Consider the following 18,017-nt stretch of genomic DNA (forward strand, 5'->3'; position numbering starts at 1 on the left):
GCACCTGCTATGTTATGCACTGATGGAGCACCTGCTATGTTAGAATGTAGATCAGGCTTTGTAAAACAGATCAAGCAGAAGAACCCTGATATAGAACGAGTGCATTGCTTCATTCACCATGAAGCATTGGCATCAAAAACTCTTCCACAAGCGTTGAACTCAAACTTGGATGGGAACATAAAAGTTGTGAATTACTACATCAAAGCATCAACACTAAATACCAGATTGTTCTCAGCACTATGTTCAGGAAGTGATGTTGTGTTTACCACTTTGTTATTTCATACTGAAGTGAGGTGGTTGTCCAAGGAAAACATGTTAGACAGGCTCTTCGAGCTACGTCCGAGGATATGAAATTTCATGAAAGTAAAGGCCAACATGAACTTTTAGCAGCCATGAAAGCTGATAACTATGTATTTGAAACTGAATACCTGGTTGATACATTTGTCTCGCTAAACAAGTTGAACTTTAAGTTACAAGGGAGCAATAATCATTTCCTTGCCTTTCATGACGGCATTGATGCTTTCTAAGCAAAGCTGGTACTGTGGCATACACAAACCTGCACTGGGAACACGGTATCCTTTCCTACACTCACTGAATTATTGGAAGACAAAACCTGCACCTGGTTGTCTAGTGGCAACTATTACTGAACACCTGTCTGAACTTATAACAGAATTTGGATGCTACTTCCCAGAGCTACCTTCAGAAAAAAAGATGCTCAACATCACAAAAAATCCATTTCAACGCGCTGTTGAAGAAATTCCAGAGGAGCTACAATAGGAGTTTGTTAAGTTGGTCAACATTTCTGCACTGAATGATGATGATCTCAGATCAATGTCTATTGACCAGTTTTGGCTCTCAGCAAGAAAAATTTCTCTACTCATTGCTGAAAAGGCAATAAAGTTTCTAATGCCATTTAGCTGTACCTACCTACGCGAAGTAGAATTTTCATCAATGCTGCACCTTAAAAATAAGAAAAAAAATTGACTTGACCCTGAGAGCGACTTAAGATGTGCAAGATAAAAAACAGAACCTGATTTGTGTAAACTTGCACAAAGGCATCAGCAGGAGCGGTCTCATTAAAATTTATAATTTCACTCCACACCCATTGAGTGTACCGGAATAACAATAATGTTGACGTGATTTATTACTATATATGCTACTCCTACTATATACTATGCTACTATATATGCTGACCTACATATATGTACCTGTTTAGCCTTTTCAGTGAATACAATATAGTGTAGGTTCACACTTCACATTTTCCAGGGGGGAATTTGTATTTGAAAATTTTGCAAAGGGTTAAAAGCAAAAAAGGTTGAGAACCACTGGTCTACAAAGACAAAAATGACATCAAATTGTAGCTAATGTTTAGCCGTTTATTGGTCTTAATTTCATTTGATCGACCTTTTTGATGCAGTCAGATCTTTAACAAGTGAAACTCATCTCTGGCTTGTATCACTATTCACTAATGAGTTATCGATAAAGTTATTCTATGACATTTGTACCAATTATTACCACATCCCATCACATTTTATTTTAAATTGTAATAAAATGTAGCATATGCATCCGCAATCGGATGTAAATGTTACTGAAATTGTTAGCTCAGTGCTGGTCCTCTCTCCACCTTACTCCAACGTATATTGCTTTAAGCATTTGGTGCATGTCCGTATAATGCATTGCTCTCGTATTGCATAATTTACATTTTAAAATGAAATTTTATACTATATACTATGCTGTCATGAAATAACATTATTTTTGCTACACTCTTTTTCATCAGTGATCAATGATCAGCAGAACTCTATATATATATATGTCTGTAGGTAATTTGGTATATGGCACTATAGCAGATGCAAACCGAACTCTCATCGCAATGAGTGAGCCAATAAATACTAGCCTAGTTCCACTTAAGCCAATAGGAAGGCAAAGTTCACTTACTAAACCTGGTAGTATCCAACCTGCTACGTCAGCCCAAACAGGGTGCATGGGTATGTGACGGAGCTGAATATGTTTCACAAGTATTGAGATTGTCTTCATTCTACATGTATCTCTACTTTCCCTCTCTCTACTTTTCCTTTCTCTATCTCTACTTTCCCTCTCTCTCTCTACTTTCCCTATCTCTACTTTCTCCCTCTCTCCACTTTCCCTCTCTCTCTCTCTACTTTCTCACTCTCTACTTTCCCTCTCTCTGCTTTTCATATCTATACTTTCCCTATCTCTACATTCCCTATCTCTACTTTCCCTATCTCTACTTTCCCTCTCTCTACTTTCCCTCTCTCTACTTTCCCTATCTCTACTTTCCCCCTCTCTCCACTTTCCCTCTCTCTCTCTCTACTTTCTCACTCTCTACTTTCCCTCTCTCTGCTTTTCATATCTATACTTTCCCTATCTCTACATTCCCTATCTCTACTTTCCCTATCTCTACTTTCCCTATCTCTACTTTTTCTATCTCTACTTTTTCTCCTTCCACTAGATCTTCCTCCGTCTCTTTTTCCTTTCTTTCTCCTTTTCCTTTCTTGTCTTCCTCTCTCTTATTTTCCTCCCTCTCCTATCCTCTTTTTTCACCTTTTTCTCTCCATTCCTCTCTTCTCTTTTCATTTTCCTTTATCCAATCTTCTTCTCTCTCACCTTCCTCTCTCTCTCTCTCATCATCCTTTTTTCAGCCCGGTCACATCCTCTCCCTCCTCTCTCTTCCCCTCTTTCCCTTTTTCCTACTCTCTCCCTCCCTTTGTCTGGCGCTCCCTTTCTCCTTCCCTTTCTTTCTCTTTTCTTCCCTTTTCTCTGTCTCTTTCCCTCTCTCTCTCTTTCCTGCTCTGTCTTTCTCTGCCTGTCTTGTCTTTTTCCTTCTTTCTCTATATTTTTTGTTTTGTTTCTTATTCTGGCTTCTCGCATGATTTTTTTTTCATATTATTATGTTATTCTGTTATGCATTTGTCAAAAGTCTTTTCCAATTGAGATTTCAGTTTAGTTTCTGACTTAGTTGCAAATTGAACATGAGCCCTTCACTCATGTTCGATTTGCAACTTTTTGTCTTAAATTGTAATTTGTTACATATAAATTATAAGCTGTTCACATTTACTTCCTAATGCTGATGACTGTTTTTTGTGGTTTTAAAACTTATTATTGGCTCTCATCTTGATTCAAGGTCATGCGGAAAATTCACCTAAACAGAAAATAGCTTCAGTTTATCAAACCAGAACATATGATCATATGGTTTGGAGAGATGAGTGAAGGGTGTTTTGTCGATTGACTAATGCTAATTTTGTTGCTGATTAGATATAGAAACTATAGATTCCTTTTCACTATTTCAGCTGCTGATAAAGATTCTGTTGAGTCAAGCAGGCTGAAGAAAACAGATGATACAATAGACTTACTCTCTGCCCCTACAGATGTACATGATTCCAGAGTCACTGCATCTGCAACAGAAATGGTTATTTTTACTCGTGGTTATAACATCTACTTAGTATGTCATGTAGTATGTATAGCAGGTAGCATGTATAGCAGGTAACATGTATAGCAGGTAACACGTATAGCAGGTAGTATGTATAGCCGGTGGTGCAGTTACCGAGTGGCAGTCTCTGCTGAACATGTTGTCATCAATCACAAGCAAGGTTTAGGTGTAAGGCATAAGATAACTTGCAAAATATATTTTAAATCCTGTCATGCTTGTATGAAGTTATTGCTATAGCTAAGCTGTTGCCAGTTAACTTTCATAATCAGGTACAGTGCTACCAGGTTGCTTTGTCTAGTTGAGAAAATAGCGTTAATATGTAGTTTTTATTGCCAGGTTTGACACTACGTACCATGCTTCTTTATAGCTAAGTTTAGTGTTACCAGATAGTTGTTGTAGATGGACATGTATAGTATTACCAGGTAATTGTCATATATTATGGTAGTATTACCAGGTAATCGTCATATATTATGGTAGTGTTACCAGGTAATGGCTATGTAGGGTCTGCTAATACTGTGGCCGCGGTACTTTGCACTTGGTTCGGTTGAATGTGCTTAAATTGTGGTTGCTGAAAGAGCAGGAAGTTGCTAACGTTTCATGTTTTTTGTGTATATCTAATTGGTAATATGTGAATGTTTTTTTCTAATATTTGCTAAGGTATAAATAAAATAATAGTGTATCGCTTCCTAGTATTGATCATTTGTTTACAGGTATTAGAAGATGAGTCGGGTTCAGATAACTCCGGTGTTTATTTAGATGAGAGTGTTGTTCCACCCGGCAAGTGGAGGGTAGCAACTGGCTCTGACCTCAAAGTCAAAGGGAAACTATTTATGAGACTAGCTACCAAAGGTAGGCAACTCCAAAGGTAGACAACTCCTATCTCTGCTTTAGTTTTTGATTTATTGACCAAGTTAAAAGTTGTTGAAGTTTCTTCAAAGTAGATTATGTTGATGGAGAGATTCTCGTAAATCACTTGTTTACAGAAAGATTTCTTGGAAAGAGGAACATGATTTGGTTTTACTAAGGCGTATTTTATTTTTGCAACTTGTCATAAAGTTGTGGTGATTTATGTTTTGCATTTTAGTAAAAATATTCTTTATAGACGAGCTAATATATGTGGTCTTTAAAGCTCAAGGAGTGAATAACAGAATTCATTCAATACAAATATGTTATTCTGAGCAACCATTATTATGAGTTTAGTAGCAAAGATACATATATATTATTTTACTAGCTGTACAACCCGGCGTTGCCCGGGTAATAAAAAAGTCTTTGGACAGAAAATTGATTTGTATTTAACATATAACAACATTTGCCATTCTAACTTTCAAGCTACATATCATGAGAATAGTGTTTTGTGTAATTGAAATAAAATAAGAGAGAAAATAAAAACAACTTAAGGTTTTCAAACTTTGTCAAACAACTTTTAAACTTCATATCATGAGAAAAATGTTTCGTGCAGGTCAAATAAATTAAAAGAAATAAAGCGACTATAAAAAGGTTTAAATGTAAATGTGAAATAATTAGCAAGTATTAGCTAAACTAAGTCTGTTTTGCTAGGATTACAATAAAAGATGATTTGATAATGATACAATTAATACGAACTGAGAAAACAAAATAAATATTCTGAATGTGTAGAATTATTAATAACGATTCTTGCATAGAAGTGTGTGTGCGTGTAAAAAAAGGTCACTGTTCCACCAAAAGCTATTCATCAAAACTTTGAATACGGCGATACTGGTATTTCTCGATACCGGTACAAATATAAAAATGAGATATCGTACTGTCTTTGTCATGTTAATATACTATATCGATATTGAAATAAACGTTAAATAAAAAAACTGGAAAATATTCATGTAAACAAATAGAACATAATATATTTTATTAATTTTAAATAGAACCGATTGAAGAAGTTATTTTAATTCAAAGAAATAACATAAAAGCCGTAAATAAATAAAAGGATTTTGTTCGTAGTTAATGGTTGTGGAACGCGAGGTACCAAATAAGAATCAAGGAAACATAGTGTAGCTGCAAAAAAGTCTTCTGAGCAGCTGGAATAAATATGTAGAGAAATAAATGTAGATGTGAAATAAATAGCAAGTATGTAAACTACGATACAGATTATTTGATAATGATACAATTAATACAAAAATCGCCAAATTTCAAGTTCGAAATAAATTATTAGCTTTAACGGAAAAAGACAAAGAAGCATCGTGTTGCATATATTTAGGTCCCAAAATATTTCTGAACAGGGGCATCATAACGCTTGGGCGCAATGCTAAAATAATCAGTATGCGCATGGGGTATGCGGTATATGAAAACGGTTTTTGATCACTATGCCGTTGTAGCTCAGTGGTCGAGCATCCGGATAAGAAACTTGTCAATGCATTTATTGTGAGTTCAAATTCATCGAAACACGGAGCTTTAATTCCAAAATTTTAATAACTATAGCTAGAGGGACACACATATCCACACACAAACTTTAATAAATATATATATACATATAGATATATTGTTATTAATTGGAACATCAATGGTGAGTTGAAATTTTCATTCTAAAAATGCCTTGTATTTGATTTTACTGTACACGAGGTGGCGGTTGGCTCAGCATTATCGACATAGACCTATTAATTATACGTTAATTAACGTTATAATAACTATAAGTATAGTTAATAGGTCTATGATTGTCGATTATTATGCAGGAGAAATATATAACTAGTTGAATGTTCGGCGTTGCGCGGTAATAAAAACAGCTAATAAACAGGCAGGTAATGTAGATGCCATTGGCTAATTCATTTTTATCCAATGAATTTGAGAAACCTAAGCTAGTAACTTAAAGGTTTACTTGCAACAAAATTCACATTACAGTTAGTTGGTATCAAAAGATTCACCATGTCTTACTATGTTTTGTTGTAAGTGCCAAATATGTGGAAATGTGATTACAAGCTCTTAAAGCTCAAAAACAGAAAAGCCGCCGTAGATTGTAGAGATGCCCCGATTCTAATTTCACCAGCCGATTCAGATACCGATTCAGATTCTTTTGTGTTGCATAGATTATTGGTAATTGTATTATGCAAATATAAATATAATGCAAAAAATATAAATATTTATGTATTTATTTGTTTGTATTTATGAAAAAAAGATATACATGTATATATATTCACATACTGACATACCGTGCATCTAATAACAAAACGGTCCATGTTTCTTGAAATATGACATTAATAATGGTAATTACTGTTGGTGGTACAGCTTGCTCTGTGATAATGAAATCTCTCTTCTACTGCTGAACGAAATGCTGCGCCTGTACAAGTCTAGAGCAAATAAATGCGTCTTTTAATTACCGTTAGTGATTCAATTATCTCAGTGAGACGCCTTTATCTTCTATCACTATCGATGTAGCCAGTCGTACTGAAGAAGGACTCGCTTGCCATAGACTATGGAGGACAGGCTAAACACCGATAAGCCACTGAGGTTATTTTATGCGATACAAACGATACATCATATGGTCATGATCAAGAGAGAGAGATAACTTTATGCATCGATTGCTCAAATTACTTTCGCAATGCTAGTAAATAGAAACATTACACCGCATTCTTGTTTCTGATTATGGTTCTATTGTTCGTGATTGGCTGCAATAAATCACATCGCAGTAATTGGGAAATACCGCACTTTGTGATTATGTCCTGACTAAAGCCAAAATATTGCTCAGCTGTTTGGATGTTTATTAGGCTATAGACATAAAATAGATTGTGTGACAGGTCCGGAATTCATTAGGTAAAAGCAAGGAACTTGCAGCTGATGATTTTTTATTAAAGTAGCATGCTAAAATACAGGTTTCTGCTAAATAGCTGATATGTAAAAATTATCTGAAGTTTCCGATTTTTAAGAAAAGATCGGCCGATACCGATTCAGATACTTAACACCCATATCGGCACCGATTCTGATTTCAAAATCGGGGCAACTCTAGTAGATTGGAATCTCTTTATTTCGATGGCGTAACCACGAAATTTGGTTATCGTCTTGTTACGTATGTTCTCACGTGAATTGAAAGGCCAATACAAAGCTCAATATAAAACTTATCGTAGTACTAGTTTATGATAAACACTTCGGGCTTTACCGAAGACCCCGTATCAAATATAGATGCTCACTACTTTACGGTTTTGTTTCGGTTTGGTCTAATCGGCAAGTCGTAATCTGATCATGTGACCCAATACTTCGCAAATAATTTCTGCAGCACTTTTCGATTATCACAAGTGACCAACAGGCTCGTCATGATTATCAGACAATGATATGTACACCTTCGAGCTAAGGTTAAAAAATTAAACGAATTTTTACGGTAAGTTTTAAGGTATAAACACACTAGGCGATATTTAGAGCGATATCGCGCTGCGTGGCGCTAATCTGTGCTAGAATTCACCTAGCGTGCTCATCCAGAGCGATAACGTTAGACTTTCTCTGCACAACTTTATCGCTAGTGAGATGCATTTCGATTGGTTGGATTTTACCAGAATGCAATTTTATGGCGGGTAATTATTTCTTATCGATGTTCACCAACGTACAGCAGCGACAATTTGCTATTTTGTTAATATTGAAACATCTTCAGAACGAGCACTGAATTGTTCATAAATTTAATAATAGCACTCCCAGTCCTGTGCACCATAAAAAACAAAAATTACAAAAAATCCAAGTTGAAAACCAACATTTGGAGTCAATCGTTGCGCAGGTTGACCATCTTGAGAACAGTAAATATTTAATACATTAGGCCTAAATATAAAAAACCACTACAAAATAAAATATGTATAAAAATATTACAGGTAAAATGCAATAATCGTTTTTTCTTATGTCTCCTTGTAGTGTAGGCAGTGTACAATCCGTGAAAGTGAGATAGGTTTAGTAACAAATGCGTAAGTTGTTTACGTTGTCGCCTAGATGGCGCCATATTGACTGACCTAAATTTATTAACAACTCCGAAGAAACTAATGATACGGAATTTTATTGGCAGTTTGTGAGCGTGCCCATTATATCGCTTGCTAGTGAATCGCTCAAGTGTGTTTATGCACACGCTAGCGATATCTCCGCCCTCCTCATGACGCTCGCGATAAAATCGCCTAGTGTGTTTACACCTTTAAGATATCACCACTAAAAGTGACAGCATCACGATGACGATAAAACAGACGCGTAAGAACAATAGACATAGTTTTATTGAATGCGTGAAATATATTTGTGAAAATATTTCGACGAATAAGGTTGCATGAAACTAAACAGAAATCATCTCTCACGACTACATCACATTTGAGCCGTTTTGGAAAGGGAATCCAAACTACGGAGGTCTTGTGTGGCTGCGATTTTCTGTTCGTTTTTGAGCTTTTAGGAGCTTGTAATCACATTTCCACATATTTGGCACCTACAACACAGCAGAGTAAGACATGGTGAATCTTTTCATATCAAATAACGGTAATGTGAATTTTGTTGCAAGTCAACCTTTAAGCTAGCTATAATTAACTTTTTACTAGTAAATTAGCTTACTAAAACAAGAGCCATGCTTATCATTGTGGTTATATGTTGTGCGTATACTTAATGCGTAATGATCTCTCATGCAATCAATCATGATCTACAAGTGTGCCATAGTAATAGTACTTTTGCAAGCGCTTCAAGCGTGCATATTTTAACTGGTGTAATAAGTATGATCATAATTATTTCCATTTGTAGCAGTGTAGCTGCTTGGCCTACTGGTTAGTACGCGTGTGTGCGGAACTGGAGGTTCAAAGTCCAATTCCAGTGTGCAGTGGATTTTGGTTCCTATAACTTTCTCGCCCTAGCTAGACACATAGACCACAGACCAACAAATGATTCTTCTTTTTCAGCGCTAAGCTGTATGCCGCCTAAAGAGTTAGCGCCATAAAAAATAAAAGTCTAAATATTCATGCCAAAACAGCGGTGCCGAAAAGCACTAGGTCCATCTGTCTAGTAGCCTTCCTGACTGTTTGTGTCCAGTTTTTTCATTGATAAAACAAGGTCGGCTTTTAGAAAACCTCTCTAATATTTTATCCTTGCCTCTGCGCTTTGCTAGATGATTAATTTGATCTTTTTTCAATAGCTGACCTGAAGCTGATCTGTCGCACCCATTTTTTAATTCCTTCCAATTCCATAAAAAGACGACGAATAGGACGGTATTTGAGTCCAGCTTCTCAACTATGACATGACCTGATGCAATAACCAGCAAGCATTGATTTTTTATGGTGAATGGTCTTAATTTAAAATATATTACAAAAGAAATTTTTTGTAATGAAAAAAGAACAATAATCTAAAATAATGTTGTGTGAAAGTTTCATACTAAAAACAATAGCAGTAAGGTTAGTGATAATCCAAACATTTAATAAGATATCGTTCTTGACAAGCTAAAACTACCAATCTTTCTCTCATTATAAAAACTCGTTTAGAAGTTCGGTATTAAAAGCACATGCTATCAAAGATCTTAACTCTTTGAAGTCGGCAAGCCAAACCCTGCAGCTTTCTGACATTGCGCAATTCATTTGCTTGTTGCATGACAACCGTTAACAGTAGCTAAATAATTTTTGTAGCTGTGTTCTCCACAAGATTTTTTACAAGATACACCCTGTTATAAATCTTATATTGACAAATTATATTATTTTTCCAAAATTGGCAATAACAAATGAAGGCTAAATTGTCAAAGCCAAGTATCCAATTTAATTTTTTTATAACTATGGACTGAGTAACACAATTGATGTGAATTTTGTAATGTGAAATATCCTGTTATCTGAGTTCTTGATTTTGCTGCAACCAATCAAAAGCATTTTAGCAAAGCTTTTGATCAACCGACTCTGATTTTGGTTTCGAAAGTTTCTCAGCAAGTATTAGGTCTAGAAACAAATTTTTCAAATGGCTTAGAAATGAGTAAGATATTTTATTATGAGAACCTTGAGTAAAATTTGGTGATTTTTTCAAAGTTTTTTAAGCATTCTTAAGTTTTAGGATGTCATAATACATCTTATCTTTCTAAAACTTTAAAAATGTTTAAATCGGTCCGTGATGTATTGACAATGTTGAGACATCTCATCGGGATGCAAATTCATGCGACAAAAGGGCAACGTGATAGTCATAAAACACTAATCAACTCGATAGGACAGCATGATGTGACACCCCATGTTGACTGACTTTCAGGTATATAGTAGATTATTTTGGTGTTTTGTATACTTCCTCTCTCTTAGCTTGTCTCCTCTCCTCAGCCATATTGTAATAATAATTATGACACCAATTCCTGTTGTTTTTGCTTATTCATCCTTTTCTTTGTGAGGCTTTTGGTAACTTTCGCATTTTTAAGGCCTCTTTGACATGGCGTACTATGTTAGTTGCACCAGTAGTGTATTATACCAGCCTGCATAGCTATTATAGTACGTTATTCCTTAACTGATCTAATTAAAACATTATTTAGTTTATGTTTAGAAATTAACACCATATCCATTATTAAATTAAAAGAGATTTAATTCAAATAAAATTGTATCAATATACAGATGCTGCAGTCAATAAAGTTATCTATATTTAATAAATGATGTTTAAAATTTATTTTTCTACCAGTTCCACCAACTAAAAATTAGCAACTCTTTTTGTGAATAAATTGTTGATAACATTTGAAACACTAATAAATATCTTATAGAGTATGAATGATAAATATTTACTAACAGCAGTTGTAATCTGAGCCTAGATGATATTTTAATGTGGTGACATACAATTTATATTAATAATAATATACTGAGTGTTAATAATATTATTTAATATTTATAATTAATATACAATTTTTGTCCTATAATTTAAATCAAAATTTAAATCAAATAACAATGAGTATAATGTAATACATGATGTAAGTATTAAAATTATAAAATGTTGTTGGATATTATACTTCAATATTACTATTCAATTTCATGTAAAAAATAAAAAGCATAATTTAGAAATGATATAATATTTATAATAACATTGTTAAAAATGAAACTAATTGGTGTTTTTTATTGTTTGCTTTATTGTCATTTACTATTTTACTATATAAGTACTATCTATTGACGATCATTATTTATAAGTACTATCTATTGACGATCATCATTTATAAGTACTATCTATTGACGATCATCATTTATAAGTACTATCTATTGACGATCATTATTTATAAGTACTATCTATTGACGATCATCATTTATAAGTACCATCTATTGACGATCATCATTTATAAGTACTATCTATTGATGATCATCATTTATAAGTACTATCTATTGACGATCATTATTTATAAGTACTATCTATTGACGATCATTATTTATAAGTACAGTCAAACATGGATAACTCGTCCACGGATAGCTCGAACACATGGTTAATTCGAACATTTCCTTTGGTCCGTTCCCACGTAATGATAAATTGCTATAGATAACTCGAACTCAACACTGTTAATTTGAACTGTTTTTTTGCCCAACGGCTACCGAAACGGTTGTTTTCGCTTTAGAAAATCACTTTATTCAAAGCCATAGAGGTAAACTTCATCTTTTCGTAATTCATAAGCGTCGTTATTACCACCATCGGCAAAATATTTTTGTCAACGACTTTTTTAAAAGTTTGGTGAAATTTGATTTATACTGCGATACGATGAATAGCACGGGCTAGCCGGGTCACGCGCGCAAGGATTTTCGCCACGCACATACAAAACAAAAATCGCATGTTGTTTTGTATGTGCGTGGCGAAAATCCTTGAGTGCGTGACCCGGCTAGCCCGTGATGAATAGTTTTCCGACGTTGATTCCGTGTTGAATCAACGTCGGAATGTTGAATGTTTAAAACGTCTTAAAAAATGTTGTAATTAAACGTATACGTTGTCTGAGCTACAAAAAACTATTCATCGTTTGACCTAAACACAGAATACGTGTGTACATTCAATAAGTATCTATTAAAAAAACGTGAGTGATATAGAATGTACAGTGAAACCTCGTAAAACTTCTAATTGAACTGCCTCGGAGTGTTGCTCTTAACGAATCCCAGGTAAAGTAAGGTAATCTGCATAAACTTCAAGAAAAAATGGCAAAATTGATCGTGGGTAAAACCCCAAAAGAAAAAAATGTCTTTTCTTTTGAGCATTTCAACAACGATCAAGTCTTGCCAATGTCAATCTGAAAAACGTCCTGGCAATAACATCACCTCAAACAACAAACCAATCTCAAGTGATAGAAAAATCTCTATACTTTTTCATGAAAACGTTTTAAACTTTACATTAGAAGCATTTAATTTGAAACAAGCCATTTGTGCTTTTGATTTATATTATAGTTTGTATATGTACATGTATCTACTAATAAATAAGTAAATATATGGACTTGTGACAGTGCTCTGATAACTTGAATGCTCTGATAATTCGAACACTTTTGCTCGGTCCCTTGAAGTTCGAGTTATCCATGTTTGACTGTACTATCTATTGACGATCATTATTTATAAGTACTATCTATTGACGATCATTATTTATAAGTACTATCTATTGACGATCATTATTTATAAGTACTATCTATTGACGATCATTATTTATAAGTACTATCTATTGACGATCATTATTTATAAGTACTATCTATTGACGATCATTATTTATAAGTGCTATCTATTGACGATCATTATTTATAAGTAATATCTATTGACGATCATTATTTATAAGAAAATAATAATTCACAGGAATATATCAAAAGCACATTAACTTAATCATTAGTGTTAGACAAGCACATAGTTTACAGTATATCACCGTAATACCTCTATTTCAACGCCACCTCCATTCGAAAGCAACCGCCGTTCGAATGCCACTTTGGCAATCTTTGATCTTTATGAACCCATAATATCAAGGGATCAGTAAAAGAGTGTCCACAAAATCGTATTAATATTGAATCATTTACATCAATAACAATCAACTTTCTCGTTGTCCAACTCCAAAGCTTTTAGCTTGTTTCGTTAAAACTGAAAGTAACACCATAAAAATAACTAGTAACTGTCTCAGGCTAATTATAGTTCCTTGTTTAACGCGGTCTTAATACTTCGAATTACCTGTATATAAAAGCAGTTTACATTTATGATGGTACAAAGGCTACGTTTAGCGAGCAAAACCTTTACGCGTTGCGTTTGTGCTACGAGTAATAGTTTTGCTTTGCCAAAAAATTGTTTGGACACTAATATCGACTAGTTATGCAGTGCAAAAAAAGAGTTGAGGTCAGAAGGCATTATCGAAGGTATTGGACAACTAGCACATGTTTGTTCCATCGAAAGCAACAATCAGCACGCAGCTATCCGAGCAAACGATGCAAATATTTTTGTGTCAAAAACGTTAATTTTTGTTCCTGCATGTAATATGGTTTGTTTATGTCATTTGTTCATGGATATATATTTGTAGCATTTGATAGATTATCATTATATAACTTATAAATTTGAAGATTTATAGCATATTATTTGATAGCATCATTGCAGTAATCTGATCTTGCAATTTATCGACACTCGTAACTCCTCTTCTATTGCGCACAAAAAGCTATTTTTGGCTGCAAACTGTAGCAAACATAACAATGAGTGCAATGAGCTTTTATGCAATATTGTTAAATTTTATATAGATATAAAATATATCTTCAAGTTTAAAATGAAATAAAAATTGTAAGCTCTAACAAATTGCAAAGTAGGACAATGGCTATAATATCATTACAGAATAATTGCAAGCAATACAATTTTCAGTTTAAAGAAATACTAATTCCTTCTCAAGTTATGAAAGATTATATATGGACTTGCGACTTTTGAAAATTAATTGAAAGTTAAAAATGTGAAGAATGAATATTCAAGATATCTCAACGATATCTTATTTGGTGTCTGTATGCACTTTTTTAAGGATAATGTTTATGTCTAACAGCTTTCCCTATCTGTGTTTGATTTAAAATTGAACATTTCTAGTGTATTCTGCAAAATCCTTCCTCTGGATTTGTTGTATTTGATAGAAAAATAGTGATGGTTGATAAATTGTGCTCTTTATAGCTGATGTCAAAGCAAAAGGAGCGGAGAGAAAAAGCCAGTACTATCGAAGACATGGCAATCCTAACTATGGTGGACTACCAGGCCTTATTTCCAAATCCAAGTATATCAATATCTCTATAGACATATTAAGTTCAACAATAAATAGTCTCTCCAAATCTTGCTTCATTCTTTTAATAAAGGTGTTCAATGGCACTGTCTTTATGTGCTTTCTTTTCGAGGATCCACACGATCCGTTTGATGAATTCATGTATGTGTTGTGGTTACGATGTACTCAGTTGTGGTTACGATGTACTCAGTTGTGGTTACGATGTACTCAGTTGTGGTTACGATGTACTCAGTTGTGGTTACGATGTACTCAGTTGTGGTTACGATGTACTCAGTTGTGGTTACGATGTACTCAGTTGTGGTTACGATGTACTCAGTTGTGGTTACGGTGTACTCAGTTGTGGTTACGATGTACTCATTGTATGTTTAACTATAAGCAACATGGAAGAGATTAATGAGCGATTAAAGTAGAAAGTAAAAGAGAGATTGACAGGTACTGCAGGTGTTTGCGCAAAACTATTGCTTGAAATGTGGAAACTTAGGCTTGTTTATAATAATGACCACCAGATCACTTATTGATCACTTATCGATCACTTATTAAAAGTAGTACTCATTTCTGATTGCGACCGGCCTTGGTTTAGTAATCCATCTCAGGACGTGACTAGGCATTTCTTAAAACAAGAACAAGTAATTGATTTTCTTAATGCGTTTCAAGTGAAATTTTAAATGACCCTCCTTGATGTATTTTTTGAATGTTAGCTTAGTTACACGCTTCCAGCCGCTGCCAGTCTTTGCATTTCTGCTGACCACGCTTTGTTTCCGCAAAAGTGTTCATGTAAGCACATATTGTGAGCAATTGAAAATTTGGTTGTTTTTTTCTGTCTAGTGTAGCAAAAGTGGGGCATTTTGCTTTGCACATTTTTACAACATTCAGTGAGTTTGGTCTGGACAAAGTGCCAAGTTGAATAGCATTAGATTTGCTGACTTCAAATATTCTCATAATTTGGTTTCTAATGATAAGCAGCAGCACTGGATAGACATTGCGATGTATTGCTATGTATGCCTAAGGAAGATAGTTTTGATAACAATGCACCAATAACCATATTATTTTTAAAAATTGTTTTCTTGTTCAGAATTAAAGCTATATAACATGCTTTTATAACAATAGCAAATATGGTTATGATCTATATTTGCCATGAAACTGCTCAATAATTAAAAAGGATTTCACGATTGAAATATAACTATAGGCAGCATAAGCGCTTTTTAAAATGTGTAGACTTTGCTGTCCTTGAAAGCATGCAGTTGTAGCCGCACTATTAATCACCGGATATCCAACCCGTTCAGTTTACGATGAGTATAACTATCGCTGTAGAGTAAAAGTAGTGATAGGTCCAATGCACCACCTTGGCTTGCTAGGTCTTAATCGTGAGAGCTCCGGTATTACTGCATTTTAGCTGTTCATCAGAACCATGTATTTAGCTGGTTAGTTCGGCATTGCTGCCACCGCTTTTACTGTATGTAGGAAGCACCGATTTCGCAAAGAACAAAGTAGAATTTTGGAACGGGAGGCAAAAGATGCGGTATCCGATGGAGGTCGTTCAAAGATCATATATGATAGCGAAGACATATTTGGTACGGGCTATAAAGAAGAAGAAAATGGCGCAAGGGTAAAGATACCTGCTATGGATGTAGAAAGACAAAGCATCTTTGATATTAGAAAACGTGGAAGACAGCTAACAGGTAGACAATATCAAATGTCAGTGCACAAGATCTCCTTTGTTTTTCCATTTGTCTTTTGCTTGAGGTGAACAAAGTGTAATGCGTAATATTCAACTTGCAGATGCAAACATAAAATTAGATTGCCTGTTAAATAGTTGATTTTGCTGTGCTAAAAAAATCGTGGATTTTATTTGCTATATGCCTCGGGAAGGCTGCTTTCTTTCTGTCTTGTTAAGTGTTCTTTAATTATTTTAACAGTTGAACACGCATTTAATAAAAGTCTTTGACTACAGAGGATGTATCTGCTGACAGCTCGGAGATTTGCAGCAAAAAAAGCAAGCCAATGATGAAAATGGCAGCCGATGAAGAGGCAAAAAAAGTTGAGCGTATAAGGTTAGTAGAGAGATATTTTTAGTTATGACACGTAAATCATATGGCCATTTTTGGAGGATTGAGTTACTTACTGAGGCTATTGAAGTATGTATCTAAATAAGATACATTAATCAGATATTCAAAAGTTTCTCTAAAGGTACAGCCATACGTGCCGATCATTTCGTGATTTTAGTCAAAAAAGTTCCGTCCAAAATCACGAAATGAACGAAAAACACAGAATTATTCGGCCGAAGTTCACAGAATTGTCAGAACTGTGCATGCACACCGAAATCGTCGGCCTAACGCTTTTATTTGGCTAAACAAATTATTAGCGAGCACGGCTTTAGTAGCTTTTACAATTTATATAGTGTGAGGCACATAATGTGACGCACAAAAAAATACTAGCGCGATTTACTATAGGAAATATGATGCAACTGACTTGATTGCGCTAAAGATGGTAAATTTTTCTACAACGGAACTTTTGCTGCTAAAAAAGAAATTGTTATTAAAAAAACGATTTGTAGCCATAGTGTTTCAACAATAAAGAATCAACAATAGGGCAATCTAGGCAGTTGCATCATATGTACTATGTTGAATTGCGCTGGCACTTTTATTGTGTGTCGTAATACGTGTCTTGGACTATACCAATTGTGAAAGCTGCTAAAATCGCGCTCGCTAATCATTTGTTTAGCCAATTAAAAGCGTTTCGTCAACGATTTTACTGTGCACTAGCGCTGGGCAGGAGTACTTCTTGGTCAACGGGTTTAGACCCGCCCCCTTCTGTTCGGGTTTTTTGAGTATCAGGTAGCTAGTAGTGCTAGGCTCAGGTATTTCTTTGCCTACGGGCTTTTCAGGTATCAGGTTTGTTGATATGGATTTTATGTTTAACTTTTCTAAACAGATATATCTTCAAATTTACAAAGCAATTATATTTCTTTTCAATTTATTTATCATTTTTCGGTTTTTATCGACTGACATTCGTACTCACAGTGTTAACAGGCGGATTGTTAAACAGTCAAGATAGTCTGGGGCCACAGGGCATTTTCGTGTCAACAGGTGGCAGAAGATAGGGTCTATGGTAGCTTAATACTTAAACATGTTCTATGTACCTCTCTGACTTTTTGTAGGTGGTGCTCCAAATCTCACAGAAACCTTTACATTATCGGCTTTTTCGTTAGAAAGGCTTGTTGGCTTAGTAAAACTTGGTTATCATGAATTATGTAATCCATAATAGCTAGCTGTGGTAATCAATTTAAACAGAGTTATTAAATTTTCACTGCTACTACCAACGCTGATGGCAGTTTCTAACAAAGCGATAGCGGAAACAGACTAAGGACCTATGTGTTATCGATGAAAACAAACACACGCCCTATTAAAAAAGGCATAGATTT

The 18,017-nt window shown here is 34.7% G+C and overlaps 1 protein-coding gene across 1 annotated transcript in view; it reads left to right on the forward strand.

Annotated features, from left to right (window-relative positions):
• Positions 1-18,017, forward strand: part of LOC137393516 (nuclear cap-binding protein subunit 3-like) — a 42,250-nt gene that overhangs the window by 23,029 nt on the left and 1,204 nt on the right. Inside the window, exons 6-11 of the mRNA XM_068080096.1 lie at positions 1,821-1,985; positions 3,309-3,427; positions 4,159-4,297; positions 14,491-14,590; positions 16,058-16,275; positions 16,548-16,647. Of these exons, the coding sequence (XP_067936197.1) occupies positions 1,821-1,985; positions 3,309-3,427; positions 4,159-4,297; positions 14,491-14,590; positions 16,058-16,275; positions 16,548-16,647 (841 nt within the window). The remainder of the gene's footprint in view (positions 1-1,820; positions 1,986-3,308; positions 3,428-4,158; positions 4,298-14,490; positions 14,591-16,057; positions 16,276-16,547; positions 16,648-18,017) is intronic.

Source organism: Watersipora subatra, chromosome 4, assembly GCF_963576615.1.
Source record: "Watersipora subatra chromosome 4, tzWatSuba1.1, whole genome shotgun sequence".
Lineage (NCBI taxonomy): Eukaryota > Metazoa > Bryozoa > Gymnolaemata > Cheilostomatida > Watersiporidae > Watersipora > Watersipora subatra.